This window comes from Aythya ferina, assembly GCF_964211825.1.
Source record: "Aythya ferina genome assembly, chromosome: 1".
NCBI lineage: Eukaryota > Metazoa > Chordata > Aves > Anseriformes > Anatidae > Aythya > Aythya ferina.
In genome coordinates this window covers 103,456,255-103,469,257 of record NC_140296.1, presented here as the reverse complement: position 1 = coordinate 103,469,257, position 13,003 = coordinate 103,456,255, and the positions used below count along the sequence as shown (strand labels likewise).

The following is a 13,003-nucleotide window of genomic DNA, read 5'->3' as shown; positions in this document are numbered from 1 at the left end:
GAACAATTTCAGCCTGCTTTTGAAAGAGCAGTATGTTCCCTGTGTTTTCTAAATGTGACAATCAACCATTCAATGTCGTTGCCTTATTCAGATCTACAGCTGTTTCCCTTCTCTAGCATCTTGTACTTCTGGTGTCTCTTTTTGTGGTGACTAGAGCCAATGCACACTTCCCAGGCTGTAAGCATTTAGGGAAACCCTGCATTTCACCCCAGCCAGCATGCTGAGGACAGGCAGGCTCTCACCAGCTCTGTTCTGTGTAGATCGGTGTCTGGAACTCCTACAGCGGCCTTAACATGACGGACAGCAACAAGGATAGGTCGACCAACATCACCGACTCCTTGGCTAACCGGACGCTGATCGTCACAACCATTTTGGTAAGTCTTGGTGGGCAGAGCTGGTGTCCCCATCCGTGCTGCAGGTTGCAGGTATGGCTGATGTGTCTCTACTGCTCCTTTCCTCCACTGTTTTCAAACAAATTTTGTGTTATAGACTCAGAACCAGCATAAGTTTTCATCCATCAATAAGGGGGACTCAAAATACCCCACTGCCAATGAATGACTCTGGGGAACCTTTGTCTCTTTAGCTTACTTCAAAATTTCAGAGGTGCACCCTGCATACTATTCTTCCCAAAAGAATTAACACATGCAAATGCTCAGTTTTGTAGTCACTATTTATACATCTTTTCTGTTTACTGAAAGTGAGATGAAGAGGAATGAAAGAAAGCAGCAAATAGTAGACAGACAGATTGAGGTATGTCCTTCCTACGACGAACAGAAAATGTGGAAATGGGTATTCACCCAATTGTTTTGCTCGTGTGTTCTCTCCATGCCTCCTCCCTGTCCCTTCCTCCTTCCCCCTCTCCCCACCCCCTTTTTTTTTTTCCTTTTTTCAATTATTCTGCCTAACCCCTCCAGGGAAGAGAAAGAGCTCAAAGGCTCCCTCTGCCCTCCTCTTCTGTTGCCAAAGGCCTTTTGCTGCACTAAATTGCAGCAATGTTCTTGCCCAGACCTTCTACACAAAATCCCTTTTAAAAAAAAAAAAAAAAAAAAAAAAAACAGTGAAGTGGTTTGCAATCTATCTACAATCTATCTATGCTGTTCTTCATTTTCTCCTCTAAGTACCTGTTCAGCTCACTGCTATATTACACATTAGAGATTTTTTTCAATAGAGATTTATTTCTTGTAGAATATAAAATTTTAGGTTCTGCTTATGATTCTTTTCCTGGTATTTAGGCTTCTCCTCCAATATTCCTTCCTGTCCCTGAGGGTGGGACAACGTAGAGTACAAATCTTGGATCTGATTTTGAGGCTGCTAAGCACTACCTTAATTAAAGCCCACGGGAGCTGTGAATGGTCTGTTCCACTGACAGTTAGGGCCCTTATGGTTATCACTAATTGATTCGGTAAATTTGTTAACACACCTAGAGCAGCTTTTAATGGACATCATAAATTACTGGTATCCAACTAATTGCAATCCATTAATAAAATATTCGCATAATTTAGAGAAACTGATATAATCTGAAACAAACTTTATTTTTGTTGCTACATCTGCTGTGTTTTTCTATAGGAAGATCCCTATGTTATGTACAAGAAGTCTGACAAGCCCTTGTATGGAAATGACAGATTCGAGGGTTATTGCCTGGATTTGCTAAAGGAGCTGTCAAATATTTTGGGCTTCATCTATGAGGTCAAACTAGTTTCTGACGGTAAATATGGAGCCCAGAATGACAAAGGAGAGTGGAATGGGATGGTCAAAGAGCTCATAGATCATGTAAGATTGAATCATTCTCTCTTTATTCTCCTTTCACCTGCAGTGTTTTATGTGAAGCCAGCCCACATGAAATGTTTGCACTTGTCTACAGTTTTTTAGAGCCACTGCTCTGTCTTGTCACCTCTTGCTAGAGTAGCAGGTCACAGCATTATGTCTGATCTCGCAGTGCCTGGGTGTTGGGGGGCAGTGGGCACTGAGCTCGCATGGATGCTGTCACCCCTTGGCTACAAGCTCCAGATGCAAAGGCAGAACTCAACTATGTCCTGCAGCAGGCTCTGGTCTGTGAATGTAATCCTCCCTGGGGACAGAGCCCCACAGGACTTAGCCCCCCCCAGAGACCGAGCCCCGTGACCCTGGTCAGACCTTCCACACACAAAAAAAAAACACAAGGATCCCCCACCTGCAGAAAAAGGATGTCAGGTATGCAGCAATACCCTAGCACTGTTAAGTTTTGTTGTGCACTTTGTATTTATAGTCAGTTTGGGTTTAGCTTTATTACTCAGAGGAAGAGATGGAAGCAAGAGTATTGTGTATGCATGAAAACATGACAAAGAATGAGTATTTTCCCCTTTATGTTTTCAGAAAGCTGATCTGGCAGTTGCTCCTCTCACTATTACCTATGTAAGAGAGAAAGTAATTGATTTTTCCAAGCCCTTCATGACGCTGGGAATCAGTATCTTGTACCGGAAGCCCAATGGCACAAACCCTGGTGTTTTCTCATTTTTAAACCCTCTTTCTCCTGATATTTGGATGTATGTTCTCCTAGCCTGCCTTGGAGTCAGTTGTGTCCTCTTTGTCATTGCAAGGTAAGACAAACACATAGTTTCAGATGCATCCACATTAACTACCTCTCATCTCACAGGTGTTACATTGGTTTTGCAAAGTAGCTGTAGTATAATACTGTTCTAAGGATTTTATCCAGCCCTGAAACAGAATGTTCTAGAAGATCTCTTGGTATTTTCACATCAACACTGCTATCACTTTTATGTATTGCAATGTGATGAGATTTAACTTTCCTTAAGGGCAGAATGGAGAGAAATATCTGATGAAATGTGTCAGCCTTCTTCTGTCAGAGCACAGCACCTCAGCACACTAACTACATGTTGAAAATCAGTTGATATTACTTGTATGTAAACACTTTTTTTTTTTTTTCCTACTAATAGTACATATAAAAGGTAGGAGAGAGGTTGTGAACATATTTTTGCTGATTGATGCTAATTAGCTCAGCTCACTCCCCTTTGGAAACACAAGATACCATGCATGAGATCCTGAGGGGGCAATCTGCAAGGTGGTACAGAACTAAGGGTCTCTCCCAGCACTGTCCTGAGGTGCAGCCTGCCTGTCAGTGGCAGGTTCCCAGTGAAGTCCCAGTGTAAAAACAGTAGGAAATAAGCACATACACACCACTTTTCCAAAGGATCCTAAAGCTCACGATGACCTCAAAAACAGGTGTACCACATTTTCTCTACCAGTGGGCCACAGAAGAGCACTCTGCACCCTTAACATCAAACTTTATCTTAAAAATTCTAGACAGCTCATCTAGTTTCACAAGCCAGCTACAAGCCACTTGTCTTGGCTGCAGAGACCATGGACCATGGTTTGGGAGTCAGTTGCTGTGTGATTTTGAGCAAGGGAAAACCAAGCATGAAAGAAGATGAACTGAGAAACTTGTCAGAGGAAATTGGTCATTTGAGGCATATTTTTTTTATACTCTTCAAAAACTGTGGGCTCTGTGAACTGGCATAGTCACTTTCTTCAAATAATGGCATCAGAATTTCATTTGTAACTCTGTTTATTTGATCTCAGCATATCCTTCATTTTTTTCCTTTTCACAATTTAAAACATATATATTTTTATTAGTACTTCACAGAGATCCATGTTTTGTAGCATTTTACTAAGGATCACTAATGCTTCCTCCACTTTCATTATGCATTGTTTTGCATATACAGCAATGTCTTACACCTTAATGAGTTACGTGGGAAAATGGTCTGGGAAAATATTTATACTATGAAATATAAGAACTATAGTTGTGTATCATTGAAATAGCACCCTTTCCCATCACAGCAAAGGTAACATGGAAAAGCTACAGTTTTTATTGCAAATGATGACATTCTACTTTAAAGAATCAGCAATACTGTATATTTTCCAAAAGATGCATCCATAACCCTGATTCAAACATGACAAAAATCATAGTAATCTGAATCATTAATTCTGATACATTCTGCCTGACTTCCACATGTGTGTGAGCCAAGTCAAGTGGAGCTCTTGCTGCTTTTCCTACAGTTCACTCTTTTTTTTTTTTTTTTCTAATCAACAGACACACCCTACAAAATCTTTATTCACAGGAGCAGTTCAGCTGAGAGTGGTTGGCCTCGGGCATACATTTCTCTGTGGTCTACTGAACAAGCCTAGCTCCAGGAGGTCAACCTATGTGAAAGTTTCGCTTGTTTGCATGCTTCTGTTCCAGTGCCAAAGTACAGAAGTCTGTGGGATTTACTTTTTCCTTTAAGTTTCTGAGAACATGAAGAGAGAGGAGGGAATTTGAGGAGGAGAGGTCATAGGTTAATTTATTAGTGTTGGCCCCTGGTAAAAAAGAGAGTTCATCCCTCCCTAGCAGTGACGAGACTGTACACAATTAGTCATGGCTTCCCACAAGCTCTTGCAGTGGCTCACTGTACCATAAATAACTGCTCTTACTGTACGCAAATCATGATCTCACTCATGACTAATATTAAATTTGCTCAACCATGACAGATTGACTTTTCTGCAGTTGTGTGCCAAGACTGAAAACATCCCACAGTCCTCTCCACCTCAGAATAGGCAGAAGGGAAAACAAAACCCAAGTTATCCTCAGCTCTTTTTTTTTTTTTTTTCCTTTTCTTTTATTAAAAAAAAAAAAAAAAAAAAAAAAAAGCATCAAGGCTGCAAGAGTAAATAAGCATCAGGGTCCCTTGCCTGCTTGCAGATCTGCCTACACACAGATGCATGGCCAGGAATAAACCGAATGGAAATGCACAGTGCTCACAGATCATCAGCTGTGAAACCTGTTTGCTTTACTCTCCTGGCTGCTAAATATTGCTCCAAACCACAGTGCAGTGTTTGGGTAAATCTGTAGCATTTGCCTGTGTAACTGTGCTATGTTTTGCTTCCTAAACCTTTCCAAAAGGCAGTAGTTCCAGGAGTCGTGTAACTAATGAAGCATGATTTCCCTACAGATCTGTGTCTCCTGGTGGATCGTGATCACCAATTGAAGTTTGTTTGTTTGCTTGTTTACTTTCCCTGCAGCTGAAGGATTTGTAGGAGATCTTTCCTGTGTGCATTAATTGCCATGGAACATGCTGGGAGATCATCCTGCAGCTTCTCCCCTAGTGGGGCTACTGCTGCAACATTTCACAAAACTTACAGGAGCATAATAACCTTTAAGGCCTCTACCTATTTGTCAAATGTGGCTAAAAGGCTCAAATGTCATTAAAGGTATAGACCCACAAACATTTATAATACATAGCCAACTTGCAACAATACACAAAACCCAACTTGCAACAACTTAAACATATCAAGCTTGTGTATCACCCTCTTAACTTCCCTATTCTAGGGAAAGAGGAGAAGAACATGCTAGTTAAGCAAAATAGTTAAGATAATTTTCTGAATTTATGCACTTTTCTGATTATTTTTTTTTTTATTGGAACTTATGCTGAAAACCAGTGCCTAATTAGATAATGACTATATAGGCTGAAGAAGTACATGAAACTGTGCTCACATGTGGTCTTAATTTACTCCAGACTTTGGACATTTTAATTTACTTCAAGAAGCTAAGCCATCCTTAATGTCAACATCTAGGACTGTTCATGTCTTCATATATGCCATGATTTCTGTAAGATTTGCCAAATGTCTCAGTAAATATCTGGCAATCTTGTTTTCAGTAAAAAACAAAAATATATGTTTTTAAAAAATATATGTTTTTTAACAATGCCATAGCAAATTAAACAGTTATTGGTGTTTTGACATAATTTTGCAGAAGACAAAAACTTGGGAATAATTCTCATGGACTGGGGTAACTTTGCTGTTATTTTTCTTCAGATTTTTCAACAGCTGAACCATTTCTTGTTTCTCTTTGAGTATCATGCAGCCTTGTCATTGTTACATTAATTCTGAAACTCAAACACTGAAGTTTTTATCACTGCTAAAGGTTACAGACTGACAAAGCTCTTTTCCCAAGTATACTGGCAGTGAATGAAGAAGGCATTTACTGCCAAAATTTCTGTTTATTGCTAATGTCATACCCACTGTGCTGTTGATGTCAATGATGTTAGAGCTAGGCAGCTGCGATAACCATCAGTCATACAAGGTGAATAACCATGCACATCGACTATAGAGAAAGGTGCTTAGGTAACCTTAAACATCTCATCTATAGCAGAAAACTCAGCATGGGTTTCTCACTGAAAACTGTGGAAAACTGGGTAATTGACCAGGTAAACAGAAGACCTGAATGAGCACTGACACACAGCAGAACTATAACTTATTCTCTTCTTGGAGCTCAGCACAGCAATAAAAACACAAGAAGAAAACCAGCTTTTATGCTAAGGTGGAAAAGTAATATAAACCCCAGTACCACATTAAAATATATATCCATTGTGATAAAAAATCTTTCCAGTCTGGCAGAAAGAGTTTTTCTGCCAGAATTTCATTGCCACTTTCCAACAACTGCAGTTTGGCTGTTTCAGTGGCTGTAGTATCATAGAATCGTAGACATATTGAGTTGGAAGGGGCCCACAGGGATCACAGAATCACAGAATCACAGAATCGTCTAGGTTGGAAGAGATCTTCAAGATCACTGAGTCCAACCTCTGACCTAACACTAAGCAGTCCCCCAAGATCATCAAGTCCAGCTTCTGGGTTCACACAGGACCACCCCAAAATCAAACCATGTGTGATGGAGATGTTTGTCCCATCCCAGCTTTGGGCTTCCCAATTAGGTCCCACAGAGCTGTTTGTACATCTTCTTACTGTCCCATAGTAGCACTCCCATACCTGTGATTGAACTCACAGCGTGGGACTGCTTCACTTTCCTGTCCATTGGGTGTCCAGGCTGTGTACATTTCTTAATGCTGAGACTCTTGTTCAGGATGTGTTTACCCACATGTGCACAAACTGTGCTGGGAACCATTTCATTGCTACTCAAAGACTTTCTGAAACCTATAACTTGGTGATTGTTTTTCTTCTAACTGGTATATGCAGAACTGTTGTATCTTGAATCTGAAAACTGTGTCTTTTGTTATAATGTTTAACCACTGTGGTACTAGTAATGGTAATATTGTTCAGCTAATGGCATCCTAGCTACATACTGTTTCAATTAGCGGGTTCATTACTATCAGAGTTCATTACTTCAGCTGAGCAAGGCACTCTGCTTGCAACCGTGCGTAAATTCAGTGCTTAATTATATTGTTGAAACAGTAATTAAAATGTATTGGCATGACATTGTCAATTAAAGCTATATTCATAAACTTCATGAGAAAGTATGTAGCAAGCCATGCAGCAGTGGGAAGCAACAGCAGGCAAGGTACCTTGGGGAGGAACGGTCTTTAAAGTAACTCTGCCAAGTGTTTTGCAGACCAGAAGGGGTACGGTTTCCATTTGCAGCATGGTGCATGGGGAATAGAGCAGAATTCCTCTGTTCAAGGCAATCGTCTGCGTAATTCTTCCTACACACTGCCGACAGCATGGCCTATGGCTTTCAGCCGCTGCAGCCGCTCCCCTGTGCCTTCCAGCCACCGCCAGCTTTTTTCCCTGCTGCCAGGGCAGCTTTGTGAAGGGTGAAGGCATTCAGCGTCGAGTGTCTTTACCACAGGCAGCTAAAAGGGGTTGTCTTGAGAGGGCTGCTCCTCCTTCATTGTTCTCCAAATGCCTTGCCACGAAGCAGCAAGAGGGCTTCCAGCTGTCCCCACCCCAACGTCTGCCTGGGAGTGGCATGGGCAGCAAAGTCCTGGGGGATTTGGGCTGTTCCAGCAGCCCCAGCTATGAGGGCAGTAACCAAAGAGGAGCAGGAGTAAGGATGCAGTCCCTGTGCTAGCAGTAAGGCTGTGGAAACTGCTCCTGGCGTGGTAGTGCTGCTCCACAGCTTGCGTGAGGCAGCTGCTAGACATCCCGCGGACAGCCTTTCCACTAAGGTTTCCTTTTTCTTGTGTTTTCTTCATTAATCTCCTCATTTTGTGTGTTGTTCAGCAGGTCTGCTGCCACTGTGTGTACTCTACTTGATGTTTACAGATTGTTTCTGTTAACTGCCACAGGTTTACACCCTATGAATGGTATAACCCCCACCCGTGCAACCCAGACTCAGATGTGGTGGAAAACAATTTTACTTTACTAAATAGTTTCTGGTTTGGAGTTGGAGCTCTCATGCAGCAAGGTACACCGGTTACACTTCGTTATTGCACACGTCCCACAGTCTGCTCAAGGGCTTCTGTGCTGGTAAACTCCACCCTCTGTAATTACAACTTATACTGTAAAACCTGATTGCAGAACCCAGGTGAAGTAGGAAAGGAAGAAAGCAACAAGTCTCTGGAGCTGGAAGAAGGCAGAGGAGGGGAACCTGCAGAGTCCAGAAATAGGGCTGCAGCAGGAGCAAGGAGAGGAAACATCCGGGAGAGAGGCAAGCGGACAGGGTCTCATTGGAGCTGCTGGAGCTAAAATAGAAAATATTCACTAGAAGGATATGATGTTCTTTATGCTGAAGTTGAGTCTGTTGATTTTAGAGGTTTGGCAACAGGAAAATATCTTCTCAATTGGGCTCCATCCCAGTAGAAACAGTAACAGCCTAGGAAAATTATTTTTACTGCCAAACCAAAAAGATGATGCTCTTTCTTCAGAAGGACTGTTAAGTTTGTTGGCACTTGTCAAACGCTCTGTTTAAAACCAAAACCAAACCTTTTTTTTATGGCTTTTCTGCAGGTATGAGTCCCATCCTTCTGTAAACGCATCCAACCCTAGAAGCATTAACTTAACACAGTCACAAGTCCCTGTTGCTGATGATTTTGGAAACAGCTGACATTATACTCAATTGACAAGGAAGGGCAGTGAAGCTCACTCCATATGCGAAGTAAAACAGATATGTGTACTAATCACATTTGGTTATGGCATGTATATTCCAAGGTTTCCAATTAAATCACTGTTCACCAAAACTGGGGTCCACTGAAAGGGATGAAAATATTTTCTGACAAACATTTCCAGTTGAATCAATGCTGAACAAAAAAACCCACCCCACGACAACAACCAAAAAGGCAATCCAGAAGAAATCCCAGATTGCTTCGGTATTAAATTCCTAAACATTTAAGTAAGGAATGTAAAACCATCTCTACACTCATCCAGGTACAGTTTATTCTTCCCTCTTTAACAGACATGAGTAGCAGTAAAAGAACCATTAGGAGGATTTACTAGACATGGTAGAGAGTAAAGTTTGTCTTGTACCTAGGATACCCTTGCTTTTATTGGTGCACTAATGCATTGACAGGTTGTAGAGCTTCCTCATAGACATGGCTTTGAAGGCGGCTGCGTGAAGGAGGAGCCCTTCTGTTGGTTTTTTGTTGTTGTTGTTGTTTTATTGTCCTTCCAAGTGATCAGTGAAACACAGGCTGAGGTTTTACAGTATCAGGCAGGTGTGTGTACCTAACTGTGACTGCCGTGTGTGTGAAAGTGCCCCAGGATTTTGTGTTTTGATGTACTGCCTTTTTTTGGAGTTTACCATCATCCACAGCAAACTGTGGGATGCAGTGTCTGCTCGTTACCACTACCTTGGGTACATGACAGTCAGCCCCAACCAGACTCTGCTTGTCTTTCAAGAAGCCTAAAAACAAAATAAATGACAGAAAGAAAGAAAAAACATTTGTAAGGCAACACAAATGTTTCCATGTACAAACTTGTGGTGCGTGTGACTGTAAGTGCATCATCGTTAATGTGAAGAGCTTGAACATGAAGTGAATGGTTGTGAGACTCTGCATCTACTGTTACACTCTTTCTTGTTGACAGCAGCTGCTTGCTATGCTTGATTGGAAGCCATTTGTTATTAAATTTTAAAATGTGATGATCAGACTTTCTCTTTTCTACAGAGCGTGAGCAAAGTCTGGATCAGGATTGGCTGTCATGTCTGCCATAAAAAGGCACTAGAGAGACTTCAGCAAGTATTGTCCCCAACCCTCAGTCTTGCTAGCAACATTTCTATTTAGATGTTTTTTCCACTGCTTTTCCCCCTGAAAGTCTCAGACATGTTATACATACTCTGAAAGCATCCAAACAGGGCACATTCCATCAAATTCATTCAGAGAAACCACTGCTTTCAGGAAGACGAATTTTCTGCCAGAGCCCCTCTCCAACCAGATGGTGGGCAGAGCAGCAGCACCCAGTTCAGGAGAGAGCTTGGGGTGAGGGAGGCATTAAGTATATACTAATGCTCTTTGCTGCAGTCAGGGCCCTCAGAAAGGTGAACACTGAAATAATCAGGGGACCGATCAAAAGAGATGCTGGGCCTGATTGGTTCAGCTGGGAGCAGAGTGCGCTCAGCACCTCCCAGAAACAAAATCGAAGAACACTGCATAATTAATAGGCCAGGGAATCTTGAGCTTAATTGAACTGAATGTATTTTGCTGCTTTTCCACAAATAATATTTTGGTAGGGGAAATCACAGGAGGTTTGGCATCTCACCCCACAGATTCAACATACAGGGCTTCTCCGCCTACACACTTGTGCTGCCATATGGCTGCACATGGTGGCAGATTTTGTGGCTGCTTGTTAGGATCTCTGCAAGGTAGCTGGCTATTATGCAGTATGTGTCTGTATACATTGGAGCTAGGTCCTAGCATCAGGGTTCAAGTGTAGAATTTGCATGTGTGTAGCTGCATAAGTTTTTAAAAAATTAAACCTTCAGGATAACCTGGATCAGCTCTCCTAGAAGCCAGCCTTTGCAGGTCAACCCCAGCTTAGAAGTAAACACACACTTTTCCTGAAAGCAGCAAAAATGAAAAGATTTCATGGTATAGGAAAAAAAAAAAAAAAACTTATCTGAAAAGCAAGGAAAGTACAGCAGACCACAAACATAAACCCAGATAGAGCTACAGCTTTAGAAATGGGTAGATTTGGCCTCAAATTTTAAGTGAGAGCTTTTGCTTTCAGACTGCTGGCCTAATTTGAAATCCGTGCAGCACCAGGGCTGAACAGGCAGAGCATCTGCTCTTGCAGTTTGGCAATTCTGTCAGCCTACTGAAACCCTAGGGCTATGCTCAGGCATTGACCTTTAAGAGACATGTCTACTTGTTTACAAAGCTGAGTTAAATCTGTTTGCTAGATGTTTGGAAAGTTGTTACACTTTCAGTCTTTGCCCCAGAAGTCACATTCAGAGTTTTAGCAAAGTCTGAAAATATTCTCTGTGACCTGCTTAAATCTCTTACAGAAATCATCTAATAGTTTTGGAGAAATAACATACTACCAGCGTGTTTTTCCAGTAATAGAAGTATTTGTTACATCAAACACTGGAGTAATTTCTTAAGTTCATTCTTCATCAACAAAATTATGCCAACGTTTAACTTTGATGTCAAAAGTATTCATATGGATTTCTAAGTAAACCACATCCTAAATTCCACCATAATAAGCTAAATTCAGTGGAGAGGCCTCTAGAAAAAAAAAAAAAAAAAAAAAAAAAAAAAAAAAAAGCAAGCATAAAACTTGAGAATGTTTGGACATCTGAGTACCTATGTTCCTATGTTGCTTACATTCTGTATGAGCTGCTAAGAAGCATTTAAGTTCACTTAACACCCAATCTGTGAACATGCTCTTCTGTGAGATTTTTATGACTATGGCAGATCATTTTGGTACTTGTTGGTGTGACATGCAGGCAGATCTGCTAAAACCTTTTCAGCCATAATTAATGTTAAGTACAGTGTCCAAAACTTTGCATTGTCCTGTACATCCACAGGGTAGTTCCATTCACCCTCTGAGTTGTAAAACGTAAATCACATGTTTGTAGCAAGACATATTCTGCATTTTGAGCTCAGGTTCACACAGGTTTATGAATTCAATGGAACCATATTGATTGCCCTGTTTCTATTTAGGTATGTGGATAGGAGGAACACCAGACATCTTTCTCTTGTAAAGCATTTTTCCTAGACAGCTTAAAAGTGGGACAGCTTTCTGCTAAAGACATCACATTGAAAATATCAATTGCAGTATACTGGCAAAGAGGAATTCAGAAAGCAGATAAAAAATACTAGTACAGCTTGTTAGGGATGTAAGAGGTTAATGGCCCATTGCACATTAGCTCAGAGAGGTAATGGGGTTTAGACCCAAGGATAATTCCATTTGTCGTGTATCATGGCATACATCCCCTTCACAGTGTGTTACCATTATAAATGTTAGATGTGCATCTGTGAGATTACTGTTTAAATCATTTTATTGTATTATGGCTCATAAAAGCATTCTGTGCCTAAAAATAGTCTTTCGTATCAGGAAAGGTATCTCTAAGCATCATTTTAACATGATTGTTTTGATAATATTGTAACAGGATCAGAGCTGATGCCCAAAGCTCTTTCCACCAGAATAGTTGGAGGAATATGGTGGTTTTTCACCTTAATCATAATCTCATCTTATACTGCCAACCTGGCTGCCTTCCTGACAGTAGAGAGGATGGAATCCCCCATCGATTCAGCTGACGATCTGGCAAAGCAAACCAAGATAGAGTACGGGGCTGTTAGAGATGGATCCACAATGACCTTCTTCAAGGTAAGATGACATCAGCCAGCTCTGAGTGGTCAGACCAACTTGTGAACAATTAGTGGCCTTTGGTGCGAGGGGCAAACCCATGCCTCTGATGGGAGAATATGAAGGGGACCAGGGCACAGTTATCCCCCCAGTTGTTTCTCAAGGCAGGACCTCAGCTTCTTACAAGCACTTGGCTAAGATCAATTCCGAAGGCCACATATGCACTAGAAAAATACTGCAGGTAGTCAAAATGCAAGCTGCTTTGTCCCTTTCTTAAAATGGTTCATGGTCAATACATATAATATTAATATACAGGCCACGTATACACATAAACACATCGTAAGTAAAAGGTCATTTTCTGTGGCTAATTGCTTTATAGATAAATACTTTTTCTTTTTTTTTTTTTTTTTTTTTTTTTTTTTTCTCACTATTAGTATTAATTACATACAAAATGGGTTAATCTCATAAAATGTCAATGTAAAAGCCAACAAGC

General features: G+C 41.0%; 1 protein-coding gene across 4 annotated transcripts in view; it reads left to right on the top strand.

Moving 5' to 3' along the window:
* GRIK1 (glutamate ionotropic receptor kainate type subunit 1) overlaps window positions 1-13,003 on the top strand; it is a gene marked incomplete at its 5' end in the record, with an annotated part of 163,673 nt that overhangs the window by 130,194 nt on the left and 20,476 nt on the right. For all 4 annotated transcript variants that reach the window (XM_084532377.1, XM_084532376.1, XM_084532379.1 and 1 more), the window contains 5 exons: window positions 261-374; window positions 1,567-1,770; window positions 2,353-2,576; window positions 8,055-8,173; window positions 12,314-12,531. In XM_084532377.1, the coding sequence (XP_084388503.1) occupies window positions 261-374; window positions 1,567-1,770; window positions 2,353-2,576; window positions 8,055-8,173; window positions 12,314-12,531 (879 nt within the window). The remainder of the gene's footprint in view (window positions 1-260; window positions 375-1,566; window positions 1,771-2,352; window positions 2,577-8,054; window positions 8,174-12,313; window positions 12,532-13,003) is intronic.